This window comes from Anoplophora glabripennis, unplaced genomic scaffold (assembly GCF_000390285.2).
Source record: "Anoplophora glabripennis isolate ALB-LARVAE unplaced genomic scaffold, Agla_2.0 scaffold34, whole genome shotgun sequence".
Classification (NCBI taxonomy): Eukaryota; Metazoa; Arthropoda; class Insecta; order Coleoptera; family Cerambycidae; genus Anoplophora; species Anoplophora glabripennis.
Window position 1 is genome coordinate 341,695 of NW_019426074.1, and position 25,578 is coordinate 367,272.

General features: G+C 31.6%; 2 protein-coding genes across 8 annotated transcripts in view; one reads left to right on the top strand and one right to left on the bottom strand.

The window, feature by feature from the left end:
• The window catches only part of LOC108913799 (collagen alpha chain CG42342), a 65,482-nt gene extending 47,053 nt beyond the window's left edge, over positions 1-18,429 (top strand). For 3 of the 7 annotated variants that reach the window (XM_018719474.1, XM_018719427.1, XM_018719449.1), the window contains 9 exons: positions 4,592-4,636; positions 4,816-4,878; positions 7,985-8,011; positions 8,379-8,432; positions 11,902-11,928; positions 12,060-12,095; positions 14,163-14,297; positions 14,796-15,001; positions 17,991-18,429. In XM_018719474.1, the coding sequence (XP_018574990.1) occupies positions 4,592-4,636; positions 4,816-4,878; positions 7,985-8,011; positions 8,379-8,432; positions 11,902-11,928; positions 12,060-12,095; positions 14,163-14,297; positions 14,796-14,954 (546 nt within the window). In that variant the 3' untranslated portion in view covers positions 14,955-15,001; positions 17,991-18,429. The remainder of the gene's footprint in view (positions 1-4,591; positions 4,637-4,815; positions 4,879-7,984; positions 8,012-8,378; positions 8,433-11,901; positions 11,929-12,059; positions 12,096-14,162; positions 14,298-14,795; positions 15,002-17,990) is intronic. The other 4 variants (XM_018719466.1, XM_018719435.1, XM_018719441.1 and 1 more) reach the window with 4 other exon arrangements.
• A 340-nt stretch (positions 18,430-18,769) lies between these two features.
• The window catches only part of LOC108913531 (nose resistant to fluoxetine protein 6-like), a 28,798-nt gene continuing 21,989 nt past the window's right edge, over positions 18,770-25,578 (bottom strand). Inside the window, exons 7-9 of the mRNA XM_018719093.1 lie at positions 23,609-23,945; positions 19,383-19,598; positions 18,770-18,932 (exon numbers count right to left, since the gene is read on the bottom strand). Coding sequence (XP_018574609.1) covers positions 18,825-18,932; positions 19,383-19,598; positions 23,609-23,945 — 661 coding nt within the window. The 3' untranslated portion in view covers positions 18,770-18,824. The remainder of the gene's footprint in view (positions 18,933-19,382; positions 19,599-23,608; positions 23,946-25,578) is intronic.

Sequence of the window (25,578 nt, forward strand, 5' to 3'; positions counted from 1 at the left end):
AGCCTGTAGGTATTTGTTATTATTACATTAACTCGGTCTAACTGCATTGTGTCAAAGACTTTGGATACTAGTAACTGACCAAATTGTTTTACCTTTGCACCAAAACCATCTCCTGTTACAAATTCATCCAACCTATAATGTATCAATATAATGAATAAGCAATTACTATATTTAAAAATGGTTCTTACCAAAATTATATTGATATTAAGGACACGTACACTTTAATTTAGTTAACTGTCAGTTCTTTTTTTTCTTAAAAACGATTTTAAAATTTTTTGCAAGAAACAAAAATGGTGAAAAAAGGTTAAAATCCATCCAAATGTTCTAAAACTGTACACGAAAAATTCTCTAACCTCAATAATTACCAATCATATATCGTTTTCCTTTTTAAATCAATTAGTTGGAAATGTACATCCACAGTCATATAAAATCAAACTGGGCCAATTTAATTTCTCGCAAAAATGCCAAACAGCTTCAGCAGTTTTCTTGCCAAAAAACGCTGTGTCCATGAAATATGAACATTTTAATTCTGTTTCCTAAATACAGCTGTTATACAGGGTGATTCATTAACAATGGGAAAGTTGAAAGCTGAAGATACTACACGTAAAATGGTGACCATTGACGCAAACATGCCTCATCCAAAAATTGATAATTTCGGAAATACAGGGTGTTGAAAGTTAATATTTTAAATCATTTTTTTGCGATTATTCTGAAAATATGTAGGTTAGGAACTTGAAAATTTGTGAAACTATATTTTTTTTAAGCGACGAATAAGATGCATGTTGCAATTTCAGCGTTGTTCATAGAGGGCGCCACTTACGATCAATTTTACCGAAAATGTAGTTAATAACTTTTTACCCTGTATGTCTCACATGAAAATTGATTCAAAACCTGAAAGAGCAATAATTTTTCCATTAATTGTGTACTCTTGTTTCATTTCGGTATCTCGATCCGTTTTCGAGAAAAATAGATTTAACGAACACTATGTTTTGATAAGACGAGAAATTAAAAGCGAAACAAACTAAGTGTTTCTTCATGTTTTCACAACAATTAATAATAAAACAAATAAAATACCACGTAATAATGATTTAAAGTAATTGTTTGAAGAATCCACCGTTGACACTGATACACTTTACACAACGTTTTCTGAGAGATCTTCGAGTTTGAAACAACTTATTTGGATTGTGTTTGACTTCGTTGGCAGCGATTTGTATTCTTTGCCGCAATTCTTCATACGAGCCAATAGATTCTTTGTAAACGATATCTTTCATTCGAGACCAAATAGAAAAATCAAGAGGATGAAGTCGGGACTTCTGGGTGGCCAATGCGTGCATATTTAGATGCAGTTTTTTCAAATCGCTGGATTGGTCATGTAAGCATTTTTGCTTGTCCATCCAGAAGTCTGGACTTCAATCCTCTTGATTTTTCTTTTTGGTCTCGAATGAAAGATATAGTTTACAAAGAATCTATTGGTTCGCGTGAAGAGTTGTGGCAAAGAATACAAAGTAAGTCAGACGCAATCCCAATATGTTGTTTCAAACTCGAAGATCTCCCAGAAAACGTTGTGTAAAGTACATCAGTGTCAACGGTGGATTCTTCGAACAATTACTTTAAATCATTATTACGTATTTCATTTGTTTTGTCGTTAATTGTTGTAATAACATAAAGAAACACATATTTTGTTTCGCTTTTAATTTCTTGTATTATCAAAACATAGTGTTCGTTAAATCTATTTTTCTCGAAAACGGATCGAGATACCGAAATGAAACAAGAGTACATAAGTAATGGAAAAATGATTGCTCTTTCAGGTTTTTAATGAAGTTTCATGTTAGAAATACAGGGTAAATAATAATTATTAATTAAATTTTCGGTCAAATTGGTCGTAAGTGGCGCCCTCTATGAGCAACGCTGAAATTGCAACACGCATCTTATTTGTCGCTTAAAAAAATATAGTTTCACAAATTTTCAAGTTCCTAACCTACATATTTTCAGAATAATCGCAAAAAAACTATTTAAAATTTTAACTTTCAACACCCTGTATTTCCGAAACTATCAACTTTCGGATAAGGCATGTTTGCGCCAGTGGTCACCATTTCACGTACAGTATCTTCAGCTTTCAACTTTCCCATTGTTAATGAATCACCCTGTATATTTTAATTAGACAAATTGCTTTAACTCGTATGCCTCTTATTTTTGAAAATTCATTTATTTCATTTGAATAAATTTTGCAACTTATATTCATCTTCATCAACCATTATTTTGTTCGAAAATTATAATATCGGGTTTATTCCATACATAGAAGGAAAGTGATCTTTAAACTGAATCTTATTCTGAATCTGCAATTATTTTTCTGTGAATTGTAAAATGTCGATGCTGATGGAGCAACTGATGTGAATCAAAAACTTCAACCACTTTCTGTTCTATTTTCAATGTATATTTCCGCCACTGAAGTAGACTTTCAATCTTTTCCGTCTTTTGATCAGTGGCCATAGAATCTTCCAGATGCGGCAATTTGAAATATCGAACAATTTCTTTTTAAGTGCTTCTTATTTTATTAATATCAACCAAATAGATTGACACATTTTCATTCTTATTAAAAATCTACAACTTATCAGTAAACTTAGGAGGCAAAGCAGAGTAATTTTTTGACATATGGTAATAGCAGATACATCTGAAATAATAAATATCCTTTGAGTACGTGTCTTGCTATCAAGAATGATAACCACATAACTATCGTCTTCTATACCTTCTGTATCATATTTAGTAGCTCTTCTCTATTACAAGCCCATTGATACTTTGTATAGTTTCTGGAAATATGTACTTACCTACCTACGGTACCCAGTGGGAAATATGGGAAAAAATTCTACGCCCTCGGCTATTTTAACCGTTCTGTGGTAATTTCTTTTTTATTCTTCTTCAAATATGCTTAATTTTATTTTCCTGGTGCGATTATTTGATATATCTACAGGGCTGGAAAATCCGCTTGGTCCATTTGCCTTTAAATGAGAGCGACAAAGTAAAGAAATCCGTGCGATAGACAAGGATGGCTATAGTGAAGACGTTTCATAATCTGAATAGTCAGCGCCCGTTTCGGGATAGAAGTGGGAGTGACTATTCAGAATATGATACGTCTTCAATGTAACCATCCTTGTCTATCGCACGGATTTCTATTACTTACTTTATCGCTCTCACGTAACAGCCGATATACCATGGGGACTTTCCGAACCTGTATATAGGATTTTTTTAAATCGAGGGAAAACCCATCAGCCTCAACACCAAAGATAATAATTCGGTATTTATAAAACAAAAAAATGTATCTGCGGTTGATTAAACAACGAAAATAATAATGCAGCTTTATAATACTTTTCAACCTCAAACCTGAACCCAAGAACGTAACCCCAAAATAATACACTAACTCTTTTCTAATTCTATGAGTATAATTACTTGGAAACTATATTTTTGAGCTTATATTTCTTAACTCTAAACCTACACCCATAAAAACCTAACCCGCAAACCCTTCAAACCCTAACCCCAAATCTTCAAAACCCAACCTCAAACTCTAAAAACTTTAGCTAATAATTCATAGAATGTATGTGTTCCACATCAAAGAATAAAAGTATTTGAAAACTATTTTCTGGAACTTATATTTTTTATTAAGCCCGTAACCTCTATTCTTAAATATCTAACCCCAAATCCAAGAAATCTGCGCTAGAATGTTAACGAAGAATATTTGCCAATCCAAAGAAAGTGACCCCTTAAAACCCCTTAAAAACTCTATTATGGATATATTATTTTGTATTTCTGAAACCTCAAACCTATGCTAGGTCCATAAAAACCTAACCTCAAACCCTTGAAACTTATTCTCAAATCTCCAAAAAATGAGTGGATATTTAGATAGATAAATAAAATTTCATTCTATAGATCATAAAAATTTCAACAATTTCAGCTAAAACCTCATTTATATTATTTATCGAAATTATTCGATGGACTGCATTTCGTTAACTTTAATCTTCATTTATATAAAACTTAAACCCTTTTACCGCTTCAAGGTGTCAGTTTTAAAAAGGTTTTATTTTACTGTTTTTTTTATTTTTATTTATTTCTAATTATTTTTGTTTTTCTCATTTTGTTTGTTTTTATTTTTTTTTTCTACTAATTTTTATTAGATATTATGTTACAAAACTTTTTATTTTATTTTTAAATATCGAATCAAATTATCGCACCAGGATCGTAAAGTTAAGCTACTTGAAGAAATTACCACTGTACGGTTAAAATAGCTGAGTATTTAGAATTTTTCTCATATTTCCCACTGTGCGGCATTGTAAAATGTAATTAATACATGTACATAACCGTCATATTAATTTATCATAAATGTCGAAATTTTACCAAGTTTGACAATGTTTCTAAGCAGTTTTCGGAAAAAGAAGGTCCACTCTTGAATACAAATCGAATAGAATAAAAAATAACTATTTTTATATATGTAAAACAACATTTGACCACTTGACTTATAGGAATTATCTTATACCTATTAAAAAACAACCTTATATTTTACACCATTGTAACAGTAATAAAATATGTTGTTCACTTTTAGGGAGAGAAGGGTTCAAAGGGAGATCCAGGACCAATGGGTTTACCTGTAAGTTATTTTTTATACTAAACCCACTAACAACCTAGTAAAGTAGAATCCACTTTAAACAAAGCTACACTTTTTTACCACAAGATTGTTTTAAAAATTTTATGTTTGGATTCTAACTTGCTTTCCCTATTAACTTACCAAGTTGAGCATGTGTCCCTAATCGGGCGAATTACCAACAGGGTCCAATGGGTTTAAGAGGGGAAATTGGACGGCCAGGTGATTATGGAAAGCCAGGGCCCATGGTAAGGAAACCATACTATAACTAGGCCTAAACAGCGTTAACCGAACAATGCAGTGACTTAACAAATTAACAATTTCATTAACATTTCTGGGCTTCAATAACAACAAATATTTGTTAAGTGATTCAATTCCATTGGATTGTTTTTCGACGCAATACTTTTGATTTTACTTTAGTCTATTTTTACCAAGAATCAATTTACGAATGGTTTAGGAGGACAATAACTGGTGATACAGAGAAGAAAATCGACTGCCACGAATTTAACATCGTCGAGGGTTATCAAAAATTGTTATATATCATATTTGGCGTCCAAATTCTCATATAAAGGCAAAACTAAATAATATATTCTAAATTCATACAAATGTTTTATATTAACTCTGTATTTAAATATCACAAGGTGTATTTATTGCTATTTTAATATTTATTATTATACATAGGTTATGTTAAACGCCATTGTTGCGGATGGCTACAACAAACAAAATTTAATTCCCGTGACGCTTTTCCAAGTGTCCTGTACTAGCAGTACCAGAAATAAAGACAGTAAATCGCTCTGTTTCTATTCTTTCATGTAAATTTTTGACTGAGACGAAATGTTTCTAAGTTCCACATTTTGGTACATTTAAAAATGTCTCCAGTTTTACTTGCAAGATGCAACAGTACTACAATGCATTTACATGTAGTTTGTAGTTCCTCTGAGTATAATAAATACAGGGTATTTTAGAATAAACTCTGGAAATAATGGAATGTAAAAAAATATTTCTACCAAATTTAATTACGATATTCATTTAAAAACTACCTCTATCTTGAAAACAAAAGACGAGGAATAGACCAGGAAGATAGGAAGAAATATAAATTTTTTTTATGTTGTATTGCCTCAGGAACATTATTTTAAAATACCCTCTATATCTCCTGAAATAGTAGGTAAGTACAAAGATAACACATTAGTTTACTATAAGACACCGTATGTATTATATTAGCAGTTGTAACTAACCTATATCTAACCCTCTAACCGTCTTTTGTCTATCTGTAGATAATTTGTTAACAATATCAGAGGCATTTTTACTTTCCTCACAACACATGTTGTTCACATTAGTTTTTAATCAATTTATTTATTCCCATTTATATTAAGAATATTGTTATCAATTTATACTATATCTTTTATTCACTTTAAAAACCAGATATATTTAAAGACTTCCTTATCTTTTTCTCAGATTTAACGTTTGAAACATGTCAGTAAATTCACGAAAAAAGTATCCAATTTTACAGAACTATTTGTACCTACATATCTAAAAAGGAAATTGCCATTAATAAATCATTGCAAGGACAGTTAAATTCGTTCATAGCATTTTCAGTGCAATCAGCATTGCAGCATGAAAACAGGGGAATAACGTTTTATTCAGTCGAATAAAACCGCACTTCGTTATTGACACTGTTCTTTGTGAGTCATATTCTTGAATAGTATACTCACTCACGTGCGTGTACAGTCTATTATTTCCTTTAATGTTGAACAAAATAGAGAAAGTTCGATTCCACAACTAAATACAAGGTAGAATAACTAAGAAAATAATGTTAAGTGTAATACTTTTTTAATTATTTCGTAAAATGTGTCATTTAAAATCTTGATTCCTGTGACGCAAAAATTATGTTTATTTTTTTCTTCTAGAAAGTTAATTTCATGTAGTGAACTATGAAGTTAAAATATATTAAAAATTTGCAACTATGCCCGTTTTTACCTATTTTGCGCCAAGTGCAGGACACCACTATAAAATAAAGTAAAGTGTCTTTCCCAACTTTTATTACATAATAAAAGAGTTTGTTGTAGCTATCCTGAACTTAACATAAGAGTCATTACTGCTCTTAACAAACCATTTTACGTCCATATTAGTACTTAACACTACTTGTAACTGACAGTGGTTGGTAAGTAGTGTCTTAAGTAGTCCAGTAAATATCAATTTTTATATAAATATATTGCCATAACTATTTATTATATTTGTAAAAAGGGAGACATTTTGCAAAATCATTAATTTATAAGTTATTAAACAAATGACAGTGTTGTAATATAAATGTTACTTTTTTATAGGTGTCTTATAGTAGGTTAGATATTGTAATAAAATATACAGTTTGGAATTACGTGACTGATTTTAGAATAGGGTTTGTAAAACCTAAAAATTGTAAAATATTTTTAATTTTAATATTTAGAATTATAAGCTTGGTGTATTATTATTAACATGTACGAAAATAAATGTATGTGCATGTGCTGTAATTATTAAAAATTGCTTTAATTTATGTTCAACTCTCCTGCTTTGTCATCCCGGATATTTTCCCACAACTACATTGTGCAATATTTTTGTTCCAAATTTTATCTTCATACAAATTCTTCGAAATGAAATAGAAAAAATCTACTATGAACATTATAAATGCTTCTGGCATCACATTAAAATAATGGAATAGTCTTTCCACGTCCAAATACATTGTTTTCAAGAAGTTGTAAAACAAGAATTAATTTTCAACAAGAAATTGCTGTAAAAAGCAATCATTGGAAGCAAGTTATATAAACCAAAAATGATTTTACTACTTTGAAACCAATAACTACAATAGACTATATTTTGTTCGCCTTTGTCAATGTTTTTAATAAGTAATATTTTAACAGTCAAAATATATTTCTCTAAATTTTAATTGATGACATTTCAACTTAACGTCCATTATATAATATAATTAAACCATAGACCTTATTTTAGACTAAAGATTTACGTAGGCAAATGGTAAAATATTATTAATAATTAAAGTATACACATGATTCTCAAAGGACAGAGCAAATCAATGTATGTATGATTACAGACTTTGCTTTGAAATTGGTAAAATAAACTCACCTTTGAATTATACACTAAACACCACTTCTATGTAATTCTTACTAACCCCTCTACATCATCTTAGTAAGCTGAACATTTCAAGGAAATAGTGAGTGCATGCACATTGATACTTGAATGAATCAGACTGTTGCAGATATGTTGAGCATCATGATCATTGGCATCTAGCTTTCATCCATTACATCCTCATTTAATTTAATAGGTATTTGGCTAACGTTTTCTTTTACTTATTTTTCTTCACAGGGCCCGCCGGGTCTCGATGGAATGAAAGTAAGTTTACTATTTTATTTTCTCTTATTACTACTAAATTATTTGCCGAGTAGCAGTTACTACGCCACTAACACTTTGATTTCAATAATTTATGTTATCTTTCCTCTTTTCATAATTACATGTATTATTTGTATTTTAAGTTTCAGTAGATGTTTTTAACAAACCTTTAAAACTAGTATCTCAAATTTATTTATATATCAGAAAAATAATATTCTAATAAAAATAATTAATGTATCTATAATACTTGTTGCAGAAGAATACGTGAAATTTAAAATAGCTCTGATATTTAAGACTTATCGTTTGACGTTGAATTTATAGTATTTCAAAGTTATCCGCGTAAGATACTAACAGTACCATTATTCGTCAGGGCGCTCAAGGTGAACCTGGAAGCAAAGGAGAAAGAGGAGACCCTGGTTTACCTGTAAGTATTTTCTTCTGAAGAGCAGATATACCTAAACCTATTCATAGTATTTATTTTTAACATGAACTTATTACCTAGTGTTGTAACAATACTTACATGTAGTATTGTTTTCTTGCTTACACAAGGTCTAACCAAAAGGCTTAACCAATTTTTAATGGTGGGTTATAAGTCACAATGTTTAAAGTTAGTAAAATATGTAATCTATTTCAAATTACAAAAAAAAAAATAAATAGGGGAAATCCTTCCAGTAATTTATTAGGTAACGTGAATACTGACAATTATATACAATACAATACACATAGAATTGGTATAGAAAATACAAGTAACCATATATGTCACCCGCATTACCCGCAATTTGTATTTAAAATATTGCATTTTAACTTTACCACAATTTTATTAAATACATAATATTCTATTTTGTTGTAGGGTGCTTATAATTGTATTAAATATATAATCTCGAAGTTTCATAGATTTTATGTGAAAATTTCTATATACTGTAGCTTTTACTATTACATTATTATTGAATTTTTTTTGTATTTACAAATTTTGTAGAAATTATCTTGGGGTGCCGAAAAAAATTTATAACGAGCGTTCAAATAAAAACGTGGTCGAAGTTGGCTCTGACACATTGGACGTAGGGCGTAGCTTATAGCGACCAACTTAACCTCATTTCTCAACGAGCTGTATAGCAGCTGTCAGTTTCAATAACAAAGCGGCGGTACAGCGCTTTGACAGATGACGTTTAAGTTCATTTGCTATACGCTACGCCCTACGTCTAAATTTTCAGAACCAACTTGACCACGTTTTTATTTGAACGCTCGTTACTTAAATACCACATAAATTTTATAACATTGATTTCATTAATTAAAGTTGCAAAGGCAGAAATAAAGAAAAACATATCTTGAAATAAAACACAAACAGTATTTAAGTATTCGAGGTTTGATAAAAAATTAACGGGAATTATTAATTTTCTCAGGAAATATTTATGTAATCTTCAATTTTTGTCCCATCTCTTTCAAAGTAGGTAGTCCTCGTGTGATTTATACATTTAGGTATGTAGTATATTGTCATGGTGCAAAATCCACGAGTTATGTCTCATGTTCTCGTCGTTTTCTCCTGTCGCGCAAATTGCACAAAATTTGTAGGTAATACTCCTTGTTAACTGTACGATCGAGAAGTGAAAATTTATGATGAACTATTTCCATTGTAGTCGAAGGAAACGGTTAGAAAGACCTTCACATTTGACCATTGATAAACTCGAGGCTGTAACATAGTATCGTCGCCAAAGGCCTTCTTTAATATGCTGTACGCTGGAATCTGGAATTTTAGGGAGGGTAGCTTAAAACGCTACAGCATTTTACATCCCATTGTACCCCTTGTACTTCCTCCCATTAGGAGATCAATCCACCGAAGCTGCTAACCAACCTAATACAGAGAAAAATTGGTGACATTGCTCAGAGGGGTCTCCCTAATATAGACCATAGAAGACCAACGTTCTCCCAACACGGATTCTCTTGTTTACGAGACGGCAGTGCATTCTCATAGCACATGTAGTACTGCCTCGTCTTTCTGTTCACAACCCCTACGAAAACGTGTTTCATATTGTGAAGATGCATCCTTAACGAACAGTGTCCAGTTTGAATACCTGTCACTAGTCGAAGGTTTGGCCTAGCAATGGCCAGGTATTATTTGGCTGTATCCTTATTAGGATATTCTAAGAACCCCTTAGCAAATTGACAGCTACTTGTATCATCGCACCATTTCATAAACTCTTTGTGGGTGTTTTTCCTTAATAATTTAAGTGCTGACAACGGAAGCACACTGGAGGGACCGGGTCAAAAAATATTGAGACCCCTGCTTAGCCTGTCAGCTTCTTTGTTGCCATTGCACCCCTCGTGTCCCTTGACCCAGCATACAGATATACTGTTGGATACTGAGGCCACGACCAGTGCCTGGTGGCATTCCCATACTGACCTAGTCATTATCTTATGATTACGCAAAATGTGCAGTAGTGCTTGTCTACTATCTGTGTAGATTCTGATGGTTATACCCGCAGTGTGCCTACGGGTAGTTTCTTTAGCGGCTATAGTTAAACCTGCTAATTCCGTTTATACCACGGTAGCATGCATATCCATTGCCCACTGATATCGGATATGCAAGGATCTAGAATAAATTCCACATCCTGCACCTTCCTTCCTTTTTTATCCGTCTGTGAAGATGTTGATTACATATTCGCTGGCGGTTTTCTCCTGTCTTCTGATAAGTACGGTGTAGAGTCTGTCGAACGCAAACCGAGGAGAAATACTGTCAATGTCCGCTTGCATCTTCCAATTCCATAGGCGACTCCTGACTTCTCCACATCCTACATCCGGTTTGAAACAAACGTTCTTGAAGTCACTTCTTTTAGATAGATATCCAGAGGTAGTGGACACAGCATTACTTCCATTGTTATGCTGAGTGTTGTTCGCATAGCTCCTCAGGCAGGCAATCCTTTGTACTTAGCTGAGCTTTGGTTTAGCTGTCATCTGCTGGGCCCCGTAGGGTAACATTGGTCTAACAATGGCAGTGTTTATCCACATGACCACTTCTGGTTTCATTCCCCAGGTTTTACCAATGTTTCTGCGTCACTGCTCATAGGATATGTACGCCTTTTTTAATTTTCTTTCAAAATGAAGATTCCATGATAGTTTTCCATCGAGTGTGCTTCGCTACACATCGTTGCACTTCGCTGCACTTAATTCCGTTTTTAACAAAAAATATCAGACACTTTCTGATCCGACATTTCGCCACACAATGAATCGCCAAAAAACTGAGGTAAGTCTGCCTAAAATTTGACTGGCATTGCTACCCATACACAAAAAAAAGGGTCAACTCAATAGACGAGATACAACACGCGCAATTTGATAATTCTTCTTACTTTTTGATGAAACCTCGTACATTATACAAATAGACAATATGTTTTATGTTAAATAATAAGTATTAGTAAGCTCGTATATAATATTTATTATGAAAGAAACATAACAAGAAAATAAACGTCTTGCTTTTTAGCTAATTTTTGACTGTCATTTACTATTTACCCTGTTTTTTCGAAAAGTTTGCATTTAAATTTACTCTACGAGCTGTCATATTATTTATGTTTTCAAAATCTTGATCAAAACTGTAGGTAACAGAGAATTTTTTTTATTTATGAGAAAATTGTCTGTATAAAAATTTAAATTTTAATATCAAGGTCATATAAAACTATACTACAAAATATTAAATTATTTTGTTTTCAAAATCATGATAAGAAAACATGTTTCTCATAAGAAGAAAATTATTTCTAACGAATATATTTATATTAAACATAAAAAACATAAAAATAATTAACAATAAACCAACGTAATTTAATTAAATTCCTTAACCACCCTTCATACACACTTCCCAACTCATTGTGTAAATTAACATTAACAATTATTCTGTTATATTTTAGGGTACAGATGGAATTCCCGGTCAGGAGGTACTAACCCATTAACCTCATTAACCCACATTGACGTCTGTGTAAAGTAGAAACATAGTTTATCTAAAGCATGCTCACATCTTAACAACCTACCCATTTTTTACTACTTTCGTTCTTTCTATTTATTTCAGGGGCCGAAAGGTGACAAAGGAAGTAAGGGTGAAGCTGTAAGTATAAGTGCATATACAATAAATAATTGTTGGTGGAATCAGTAGTTCCAATTCAGTACTAAAAATAAAATCTGAAATAATTATATCGGTACAAGAATGAATAAATAAAATAGAATATTTACATATCCTTAAAAAAACCAGAAGTACTTTTGTAAATATTTTAGATACAGTTTGACAAACCTAAGAACAAGAACACAGACTTGTTGAAATAAATGATATTTTCTTTAGAAATGCATACTATATTTTTTCACTTATTTCTTTTCCGAAGAATTCAGTAAACTCAAAATTTTTGTTTTTAGCCATAGCATCAGAAAATTATGATGCAACAAATCATTTTGGAAATATTTTAGTAAGTTTGTTTAAAAATTCGTAATAGTTTCAAAATAATTTCAAGTAATACTATAAAAAGAAAAATATTTATTATCAAAATTATTTTTCTGTTTAGATTTGTGGATATGAATCATGACTACTATATATTGCAATTCTATCTTTGTCGATTATTCTTCGATAACTTATATTTTAAACATAATTATTTGTTATTAAAATGAGTCTACTAATTTTTATTAAACCGTTGCTTGCTTTTGCCTAATCTGAATGTTTCGTATGAAAATAACTGCTAACAGTAACGAAGGTAGCACTTTGGTTGAACCTATATTATTCTTGCTTTCAGCTAATGCATTATGTAACTGTACTACTTTATCTTCATTTCATCTCACTTTATCTTCATAACCAATTTTTTGCACTGGTTTTTAAAAGTTGCTTTCCTAAGAAACGAAGTTCTCAGTTTGCAAGAGGGTGTTTGTCAAACAAATAAAAAAAACGACATAATACAAAAATTGGAAATATATAGAATTTATTGACTTAAATTTAAACTAAAAGTGGCCAGTGCCAATGGAATTAGAAAAGGTTTGAAGGATTTCAGTTGTATAAACAAAGTTAGTTGACATTAAAGAGAATCTTTTGAGTAGACCATTTCTAATAAAAAAAATTTTGTTTGTTGGCTTTGTAGAAAATATTATCGACGAGCGAAAGTCTGAAAACCATAAAAGTGTTTGGCTATATTTCATTCTAAAAATGCGTATTTGGAATTTTATCAATCAAACAATGCTTTCTATAAAAAAAGAACTCAAGAAACACAACAATTTTTATTGAAAATGAGTTATTGTAATTAACATTATTTAGTAGGTTAGTTTTTGTTTAAATTACTATTATTATGAGTGAACTGTCAGGATTTTTGAGTAATTCATCAAAAACTGTTTCACTTACTTTCAATCTTTGATCACATATCTCTGAGGAAAAATTTTAGCAATAAAAATGTTACCATTTTATTTTTGTTTGTTTTGATGAGAAGAATCAGTCCTGTCAGTTTCAAGCAATATTATAATATTATTTTATAATCTTTTACCCCATCAGTGATAGTTTTAATGGCAAAAATACTAAAATACAATATTTTACGTGCAAATAGTCCATTGTTATAAATGATTCACCGGCAAAAAGCTGTACTCTTTTTACCCGGTAATTAAGATTAAAAATGCAGATAAAACTAATTAAGACGCCACTACGGGAATTAACCGTATCCTTATCGCCGATGTCAAATTTAGACAGCATCATTAATCATAAGACAGACAGGACCCTTTAACCTCGTTTCGTCTTGGCATCATTAACAAGTAGTCCTTAGGAAGCATTTTTGAACGAAGTAGCTGTTTCATTCACTAAGAATATTCCATATTCATGTAGTTAACGCTTATAGTTTCATGTGTTACAAGATGATTTAAAAATGAAGCTTCTGGAAAATAACGCGTCGTAAATATAACTTCATTTAATATCATTATAATTAATTCAATGTTGCATTTTGGTTTGTTTATACAAAGATATGTTTTATGCAGAAGAAATTAAATAATTCTACTCTGAGTATTCAAAAGCGGTATACTGACTATTGCAAATGTCATTGAAGCATCAATATCAAATGATGGTGTCATAACTCACGTCATTTTTAAAACATTCTTGATTCAGCGTCTATTTGAAATATAATGCAGCACCTGTATGGTCATCCAATACTTGTAGGGCCCAATAGGTAAAAGAGGAAGAAAAGGTGATAAAGGTGACAAAGGAGATCAAGGGGTTCCAGGATTAGATGCACCGTGTCCTTTGGGCACAGATGGTTTGCCTCTACCAGGATGTGGTTGGAGACCACCAAAGGTTTGTTTGTATTTTTTTTATAATTTATTGTGCCACATAAAGCACATATTGCTTCACAGGATTTTGATTGAACAAAAACAAATCTTCTATTATATTATTGTCTGTTGTAGTATACTCAAAGTTTTTAATAAAACATGATGCAACTTTTTAATATGTATCTTTCAAAACCCCAATAAGTTTTATTGTGCTTTTACGAATATGTATGTGTTTGTTTGTGCTTTTGTTTATAATTATATGTTATCAGATTTTATTTCAATAATTATTGCTGAGTGTGTACTAAACTCCAAACAATTCCAGTTATTTCCTAGATCAGAACAGTCACATGTCATGGACAAATTATTGTTACCCTATGAGCTTTTCGTATTTTACTAAACTGCAATTGACATGAATGTTTTAAATCCTTTTAAAGGACTTCACGGCGTGATTGCTTTGTGTGTTCATCACTTTAATATTGTTTGCCTGACTAACTGCATGGGTATTGGTTTTACTAATTTCTAGGAAGCAAATCGACTGGTGCCGCCTCCCACTAGCCACTCTGACTTTGATATTGAGGATCCAGTTGACGACAATGCCGATGATTATGAAGAAGTCGATGAGGAGTATGAGGAATATCCCGAAATGAACCAGGCGCTTCCTGTTTCTGCATCGGCCATTTAACATTTAATTAACTTTTTCGTATTTTTAGTGCTCACTTTATTAACTTGGTAGGTACAAGCTTTTTCGTAATGCATTCATGTGGGTTTTTATGGCTTTCCTAATACAGATTAAATGAAATAAATGTGAAGTATTGTACATAAGTTTATTTATTTTAACTTTTTAAATTTTCAAAATTTGGAAATATGTAAACTAAGAACACTGCAAATAACATAAAATGAATTATTTTAAAGATAACGGTTATAATCTTAACAATGAATAGTATTTTAATTTTGTATATCTATAAAGTACCATGCTTCAAGAATAGCTTTCGTTGGATGACAATAATCATATTTATGCCAAATTAATATAGTACAGTTTGGTTCAATAAAAGGTACCGTGAACTGAAAATTGTATACAGCTTCAGTTTTGTTACTGTTCCCTTTTAGATATTTTATTTAATGCAGTTTGATACAAACAATTTTTTGGGTGAGGATAAACATACATTTATTTATTACCTAAAACATAGAGGTCGCTAAGAACATCCGAGACAGTTCTTAAGTTTTCGATATATTTTCTTATTAATGCAGATTTTAGCCAAAAAAAAACTTTTAGTACTTTATACAGAGTGTCCGGGAAAATGTGGCAAATCTATCGGGTGCAGATAGAACATGAAAAAATAAGGTGACAAGTTCCTATAAATTTTTTTCGTACAGGCCCTCCCTACGGAGATATGTGGCCCTGAAAGACGCCGCTAGAAATCGATTTTTCTTGAATAACTTTTAAAGTACCTATTTAATATAATTTAATAAAAATTTTATGTGATGGACACTAGTAAGGACCTCTTAAAATAGTGTCCTTGAAACATATTTAGCTTTTTTAGTTTACCAAGGGCGGGCTAAGCTTTACAACTTAATGCCTAAATTGTTAACACCCTTCAGACACCCTAAAGACTTCAAAATAATAAATCTGGGTAGCTTCAACCTTAGACTAAAAAAAAGGTACTGTTGTTTATTGTCCATCAAATGAACCGAAATCTGCACGCGAGAGATTTCCCACATTTTCCCGGACACCATGTATAATGTTATACAATATATTGGAAAAGATGTTCCAATTGCAACTCGCTAAAAAGTATGATTCCGAAGAAGAATAAATTGCAGTTTTTGGAGGTATTCTAATCCAATTGAATTTCACCCAATCATTTGTGGCGACATTAAATATTGTGCAAGATTTTGATTAACTTCATCTCTTTCTAAATAACAACGCGTATATCTCTCATGAACCTAATGGGTGTTCCAAAATCCACGCAAGATGTGAATTTCATTTCTGCTATAAAATATGTATATGTATAACTTGACAGCTGACAGTTTACGGTTATTAAAAACTGAAACACAAAAGTACAACGTCAGAATAGTGATTTAACTTTATCAGTGAAGAGATTAGTTGAAAAATTCAAGACTGGATCAATTAGTGAATTTAAACACTCTGGACGTCCTTTAATTCGATCAACACAAAACATCGAAGCAGTTCATGAATTGGACATTTCGAGAAGCTCTCTACAGCGTAATCTCACGAAATTCAATTAACTCAAGAACTGAGGCCTTCTGACCACGCAGACCGAAGAGAGTTCGTTGAATGTATTATAGAATAACAGGTGGATGCTGATTTTTTTAATAAAATCATCTTCAGCGATGAGGCTCATTTTCATCTTGGTGGCTTCGTTAATCGCATTTTGGGCTGCAGAAAATCCACGGGTGATTGTTGAAAAACAAATGCATCCACAACGTGTCACTGTTTGGTACGGATTTTGGACTGGAGGCATTATCGGACTATTCTTCTTCGAAAATGCGGCTGGTCAGGCAATAACATTTGATGGTGCTCGCTATCGCGATATGATAATCCAATTTTTGTGCCTAAATTGCAATACAGCCGAAGAAATAATTCAATTACTGCACGAATCGTTTCCTGATCGTGTAATTTCCCGTTTCGGTAATCAGAATTGGCGGTCCAGATCATGCGATTTAGCGCCGCTGAACATTTTTCTTTGCGTTTTTTTGAAGTCTAAGATTTATGCCAACAAGCCCACAACTACCTTGAAGGAGGAAATTGCGCACTGTATCAACCAAATTCAGCGTTTATGCAAAACGGACACGGAAAATTTCGACAAACGAGTGTGTATATGCCAGCAAAGCAGTAGAGGCCATTTACCCGATATGCTACTCCATACATAACTTTATGAATCAATAATAAAACACAATTTTTAATTAAAAACCTATTTTTTTCTAGCAATTCTACTTATTGTGTGAATTTTGGAACACCCGTTATATTTGTTTTACCCCAAAAAGCCTTGCCAAACCAATTTTTTCGTCGAAATACCTTAAAAAGTGAGAGAGATAAGTAAAGTTCCTCTAAACTGCGCGGGTGGGCGCCGCGCCCTAATTTTTCGAAAGTTGCTCAGACGTTTTTGTATTCTGCGTACAATGGGCTTGTTCACCAAATAGCAAAAATGTAAATTTCCCAAAATAAAAGTAAAATTTAGAGGGTCAAAAAAATTTTTCAAATTGGTCTTTGACATTTAAACGTTAAACGAAACGTGTTCAACATTTTTGCTTCATATACTTTTGTACCGCGCAGTCAGTGAAAAAATTTGAGGGAACATTGGAGATAAGTAGGTACCTTAACAAATTTTAAAAAGCATAAAGAAAATCTGATCAATTTAGATTAACCGGTTTAGTTTATTTTCATCGAATGATTATTATCCTTGAAGTATAGCCCATTGGCTTCTGGATACCCTGTATACAAGTCAAATCTCTTATTTAGAATAATTTTTAACAAACTTTAAGATGATACTTGTCAAATAGATAATATAGTTCTAAATGTAGCAAAATAAAAAAGTATACGTTCTTTAAAATAAGGTTACTAATGAAGTTGTAATTGACGTTTGTGAAAAAAAAAAAAACGTTACCGAATATTTTGCGTACTATATTTGCAAAATTATCACCTACTGCAAACAATATAATATTATGTACATCTACTTATACTGATTTTATGATTTTTCAGAACTGACAACGTGTATTGCGAACCCAAGGACATCTAAAGTACTTATAGTGCCAATAAGTGTATGTGTTTTGTAAATAGTGTTCCGTCAGAGACTGATCTTGGACTTCCAGTGATTTTTTAAACTAGTTTTAGAAAGTTAAAAGTATAATTTATTCGTTGTTAAGTAAATATATACATATAGTTTTTTACTGTATAGTCCAAATGTCTAATATTTATTGTTCCTCCAAATATAAAACTTAGTGTAGGTGTAATAGAATTTCAAGATGTAAAGGTTTATTATTAATGTATACGATATTTATTTAAAATAACATATAACTATTGTAATAACTGGATACACGATAAGCCGTAAATTGTTGTCTAAATTATATAACACCATAAATTTACTAATTAAATTGTTGTAATTCTTTTTTAGCCAGAAATAAAAGTGCGTTGTATATTCCTCCCGATTTTATCATTAATCTGTTGTTTGTATTTGTAGTTTAAACTTAAATTTTATTTACGTAACACGCATTATTTGTTTATTTTTATTATAACTATTTATAAAAAATTCCTTATACTAAAAATAATACAATTTGAAATTTGCTCTTTCATTGTATTAGAAACAGATAAAAAATATAGTTTTGAGTAAATTTACCTCGGGAACTGAAAAAGACTAACAAACTAAATCATAATTTTTTAATAGTTTATATCTAAGTATATTTATTTCTCGTTTTTGAGAAAATGTTTTGAAATCAGAGTTTTCTGATTTCCATTTATTTATAACTATTTACATGCAGTATTGTACATTAAAAATAATACAGTCCTTAATTTTCTATTTCAATGTACTATATCAGATCAAGCAAATACAATTTTGAGTAGATTTACCACAGGAGCTTCAAAGGCTAAAGATATGGCAAATGCACATAAAAATGACAACACCACGTTTCCGCTGAATATTACAATCTGAAACAAAATAAAGAAATTAAATTTGTCCCAAGGTGCATTTAATAATGGGTACCTAACTACAACAATTAAGTGACACGAAACATATGTTTATTTTTATTTATTTCTTCATGTGCAAGATGCAAGTGAATTCTGTAAAAAATAATTTTGTAGATATGACTGCGTTTTAAGAACAGCAAGATTTGTTATGTTGGTTGCATACTAAGAAGGTTTCATGTAAACATAATCCATTTTTATCGAAAAATTTGTAACTGTAACAGCATTTTAATGTTTCTTTGCATTCATTTTTCAAATTACGATTTATAGATATCCCTAATAACTGAAAATACTGAAATATATAATTCATTAATAAAATAAACAGTCTAGACCATTTAGCTATAAATACTAAAGTTTAAATTGAAATAATAGACAAGTTATTGAATACAGTTTCGATAGGAACTGACTACTTACAGCCATCGCATTGTGTAGGTGAAGAGATCCATCCAAAACGAAACTGGTGGCACACATGAGCACGGGATGGACCAAATAAGCGCAGTAGGTGAGTCGACTGAGAGGTAGGAAGAGCTTGCAGCTGAGGAAGGCATTTATTACTCCACCATGTCCAGTGCAGCAAGCTATTGTTATCCATGCCAAGGACAAACCCCATGCTGTGTGTCCCAAGGCAGCCTAAACAAAATATGTTTTAATAAATGTAGACGTTTCACTACTTTCAGGAATACTTAGGAAGTAGTGATTTGATCAGGTTTCGCAATAAAATACAAGAACTAACGAAAAATAAATTTCATTTACTCGAATTTAGATATAAGCTTACTTCAACCCCCTCCGAGGGGTAGAAATTTTCGAAAGACTGTTGAGAAGTTGCACATGCATTAGTAGAAAATTCGTGTAAAATTTGACTATTATGTCTTTTTTGGTTTTCAAATTACAACCGCTAATCCATATTTTTTGGGAAACCTTATGGGGTGAAGATTTTACTAAGGTAATTTTTATGCAAAACATGTTCTTTTTAGCTATAGATTCACCGGTACCATTTGTGCTACTTCTTTTGAAAACACCCTGTATAGTATAAACGCAGCAATACCAAAGTAATATCATCTACATTTGAAATTATGTTAACTGATTAAACTAAAAAAAAATCTTAATAAGTAGGTACTTAAGAAATGTACTGAGAATATATTTATTTTTTTACTAATGAACATAAAATTAAAACAAATAGCCGACAGGAAAGGAATCTTAAACGTAATCTAACCTTTTACTGAATTTTAAAAATTAAATTGGTACTAAAGAAACCATTTAAAAATTAAGAACGGAATGAAGTCGTAACACTCTAGTTTAAATATTTACTCTGAAACCTTCTGTTCTCCTGATAGCTGAGATGCATATACGCGACGGTTTTGTGGAGCAAAAGCAACGACGCAGATCCTGTTTGGTCACGAATCGACTAAACTGAATCAAGACAGGAATATGATTTTATCCATTCGACACGTTTACGTGAAGATTATTTGTTGCGCGAACGCATTTCACCCGCTTCTATCTACGAAAACAGGAACTTACTGCTGACATTTAATAATTGTGAATTATGTACCTACTTCAGATAGATACATTAATTAGCATTGCATATTTACTTGAATTGTTTAAACTTTGGATGTACTTAACTATAACTCCGTTGTCTCAAATTCTAATGCGATTTCAAAAGTATATTTAAGTACTTCATTGCATTTGATGACACTAATATTTACAGTACAAGATATATTTTACACTAAGTTTATGAATATAGAAACAAAGAAAAGAGTTATTTATGTTAAAAATGTGGCCCACTTACTAAGATATACATAAATAGAAGTAAGTAATGTGTCAGTCTCTATTTCTTATTTAGAAGCAGTGTGAGAAACCGATTTGAAAAAGATAACTTGTATCCAAGAAATTTTCCTGGAAGTCAGTCTTACAGAACATTGGTAGAAGGAAAATAACGACACAATTTTACCCATTTCCTGTATATCCATGTAGATTTTAGTTGTGTATCATCTTCCTCAGTACCAGGATAGTACTTTAACCTATTCTGTGACGGAGAATCTGTCCAAAGTCAAGAATTCTTCCAAAGTCAAACTGCAATAAAGGCTGAGAATGAAATAAGATGTGCTCAAAACTTTTTTCGGTTTACAACTGCTAAATTTATTGGCAAATAACAAAACAGCTATGTTGAGTACCAGAACACAGTGTGGGAACGAAAAGCCATTAGAACTGGCAAAAAAGAAATCTGCAACGGTTTTGCTAGAACCAAAGCCAACTTTTAGCATTTCTTAAGCTACTGTTTTTAATTATTCTGTCCACAGCAAATATTACTCTTCGGTGTAAACAATGAATATTTTTATGATTATATAATTCATTAGAAATTTAGCCAATAGCAATTACAAATTTTACGTAGTTACTATGTATTGATAAGCGATTTTACCCTTGACGACGTGGTATAACCGTTTTGGTGTTTCGCCTCCTCCAACAATGTGAACTATGTCATGGTAACGATAGTTTTAACATTTGTCAACAAACGTCAAAAAAAATGGAATGCTTCGGAATTAGTTAATTCATTATGTAATCGTATCGAATACCACTCGAGCAAACGAAAATATTCGATTATACTAACCTCCTCACTCGATGTATATCCTTAAAACACCACTCCAGCTACACTGTCGTGGTGTTTCGCAGAATNCAAAACCGTAGAAGGACGTAGTAAACACTGGAACAGGAACAGAACCCTGTGGATTAATGAAACACCTGCGTGACATAAAATTACTAGAAAATTTGATCAATCTACCAAGGTGAAACTCGGAAGAAGAGTTTGCACTGCACATCAGAGATTCAGGATATTTTGCAAACTTTTTTGAATATGAGACAATTAAAGAAAATGTCAGTTATAAAATGTTTGGACTTTTAACAGAAAACAGATCCGTTTGCTTATAGAATAATTTGACAGTTTTTTGACACAATAGGAAAAATTGGTCGTAATGATTGAGGACTATATGGCACACCCGGAAAATAAGCAGGAGATGTAGAAGGTTATACGTAAATACGAATTGACAGTTTGTATTCGCTCTTTGATAGTAACTTTAGAAACTTGTTTATTTTACCGCTATTACATTTAAATAATTTTCAGACATTAATATGGACTTTTGTCGATAGGATTTTAGAGCTGATCTAAAAAACATACTTTTATAAATTTGTCGACCATTACTAGACAATGTATACATATTTTAACAAACTGAGTGGGAGTGTATCTCTTATTAACTTTTTCCTTACATTACCTACTTACAGTAAAGATAAATGGACCCTACAAATGTTCGCATTAATTTATACAAGGTATTCTGAAAACAACTGCAAAAACTTTTGAGGGTGGTAGAACTTCTTGCTAAAAACGAAATATTTTTTTTAAGACTAGATCGTATCGTCCGTTGTTTCTGAGATACGTAGCAACAAATAGATGATTTGTTTAATAACATTTTTGCTATAACTTTTCTAAAAAACAATATATTGCCTTTTTGAGGTTAGGTTTTTACACTATACATATAGTGAATGTCTTATATTTTACTGTAAAGTAATATTTAGAAATACGCAGTTGACTATCCGAAACTCAACCAGCTTTCTTTTAAGAAATGAATGAGTCATACTTCAAGAGCAGCTTTCTTGGATGAAAATAAACCGATTTAGATTAAGTTCTTGATCCAACTTTGCTTTTATATACATATGTATACAATACATTCAAAATCTTATCCAAAAGTTCCGAAAATTTTTATATAAAAAAATTCTCTATTACCAACTCGAAACAGAGGAAAATGTTGAATTAACCGGAAAAAAGTGATGAATTATGATGAATACCCAGTTACTGAATAAAAAAAAAACCTTCCAATTTTTTTCTAACCTCAGTAAAAATCTAAAACTATAGCACAGATACCTTCAAAAAATAATATCATTTACGTATGTACCTCAACAGTTTCTTTTGATAATGTAAAATGCGTTTTATAATCGCATTTCACATCGATGAACTTAAAAACTAACCTAAAGGTTTTTTCAGCAACTTTGCAAGTCTTTTACATCAATCTATTATTAACAGGTTGCAATTTCTTTTTGATCTATCCAATAAAGCCAAAATCACTTTTTTTTAATTGGAGTTGCATTGAAAAAAATAAAAATTCCAGAGACAAGGTTCGACAAATAAGGAAGATGAGGAACAGTACCCATATGGTTTATTTAACTTACTACGAGCGAGGTGTGTGTGGTGCGTTATCATGAAACAGCTCGCGATAACATCAAATTTTGGCATCTGGTGATACTGTCAATGGGAAATTTTACTATGATGTTTTACATCGACGTAGTGAAAATGTGGGACTCAAGCGGAAATGTGAATACCTGCACACATCTAGTTCATAGTAAGATAGTTCTTAACAAAGTAAAACAAACAACATGATCACTGTTGATCATTATTGGGAGGACTTTACCACTTGGAACATCCCCTTCTGCTCAAAACTGAAGCTCCAATTATTAAGTGCCTTTGAAGCTTTGCTTGAAGAGATAAAAAGTAAACTAATAATGCATCTGTATGTAAATTCTGGGAACTAACATAGTGGACAAAACCCCATTTTCACTTAAATAAAACGTTCCCTTTCAAACCTAAATTAACTTACGTAAAATGCAGACCCAGGCACAGCCAAGCCTTCTCGGCCCAGACCATAAACCAAACTCGCCAGGCACGCCAGGGACGCCACCCATCCTGCTGTTACTACTATCGGGGACATTGAGATTTTACAGTCAATGCGGAACAACATGTACCCGGCCATTATTCCTATCAGGTACGGACCTATCCTCAGCCAAGGTTTGTCGTAAAGCTGATCGAATAGAGCAAACGGTTCCTCCACTCTCGCAATGTAGTCCCATTTCATAGCGATTATGAAGGATACAATCCACGACGCCAACATTAGCACACCGATTGATACGGCAGCGAATTTTACATGTTTAGGGCCTCTAAAAATATAACATTAGCTGCATTTGAAATCAAAGTTAATTTTAAACGAAATATCCTTTCAGAATATCTATTTTATGAACATAAAAACTAAACAAAAACTTAAAGCAAAGTATCAAATAGTTACAGTTACAAGTTGTTCCTATTTTCAAAAAAAAAACGTGATTTTGGTCTATAATTTTTCACTAAAATAAATGTCTGTAATTTAATTATTTCAATTTTATTGAACTATTGATTTTGACATTTTTGTAGTTCCAAGATAGTGTGTAATTCTTCAATTCAAAAAATAGAAGATGTAAGTATTAAGAAATAACATTCTTTTTTAATTTTTGTAAAAGTAGTCATCATGAAAGTAAACGAAATATGTATTAATAATTAAAATAGTTTAACCGCAAGCTAATTAGTCTAGCAATCGAAATTTTGCTTATGCGTCGTTTACGATTACTGCAGCAGGATATAACTTCCTTTCAATGTTGAAATCAGTCTAATTTAAACACGATTGTTTGCTTAAATTACTCTAATCGAATCTACTAAGTTTTAGATAAATAAGAAAGATATGATTTTATCCTTGCATTTTATTTCATCAAGATACTAAACATTTTGGAGCTGCTTGGAGCATACACCTAATAATTTTATGTTAAAAAATTTCAAGGCAATTCTAATTAATGTGTTTATTCATTCAATAATATATCTAGATATGTTTATAATGAAATGATTAATATCCATTGGGGTATCTCATTTCAAGCTGTCTGTCTCAAATGTTGTTAAAGTTAGAGCGAATATCGATGAGATAGATGAACAAATGTTCGTGTTTTGGTAGGAAAATTATTACAGTTCACTGCAACTGAGTGTTGTTACACGTAGCAAGACATTGTCTTGATGAAAACCTAGATTTAAAAGCACATAAAATCAATATCATTAAACATGCATTCTCCTAGTCCAACGTTACAACAAAGATATTCTGAAACCTCTTATCACCACTTGTAAACTAAATTCCTTTTTGTGCATAAAGAATGGGGTCTGCTATAAGTTAGTCCCTCTTATCCAGTTGTACTGGATACAGTGTTTCAGGAAAATAATGTTCAGCTACATGTACTATCCACATATCGTATCTCACCTTCATCAAATGTATAATAATAAATACTACTATTTGCATACATCAGTTTATTTTATGTTGTTATTTGGCTAATATTTAAGATTTTAGTTTACTTTGTCTTATACAAAAACGACACAATAGTATATTAAATAACAAGGCTTGAAAACGACTCTTTGCATACGAGCGAGACATATTGGTGCAGAGAAGTCGAGCGAGTGTACAAAGAGGTTTTTTACGATACTTTTTATACGACTGCAAACAGAGACCACAAAAATCAAATTTTAATTTAAATCGTTTTTATTACTAAAATTGCCAACGCATTAACAAAATAAATTAAATACAACTTTTAATTTAACTCGTTTTTATTAAGAAAATTGCTATCGCATTAACAAAAGAAACTAATATTTAATATTTATGGTAACATTTGAACATTCCTTCAAGGTTACGCTGGGAAAAACAGTATTATTGTGCACCTTGTTTTCGGTAATAGAGAATATTTTTGGTGTCGTGTTTTTAGTGCAGTTTTTCAGCGTGCGGTC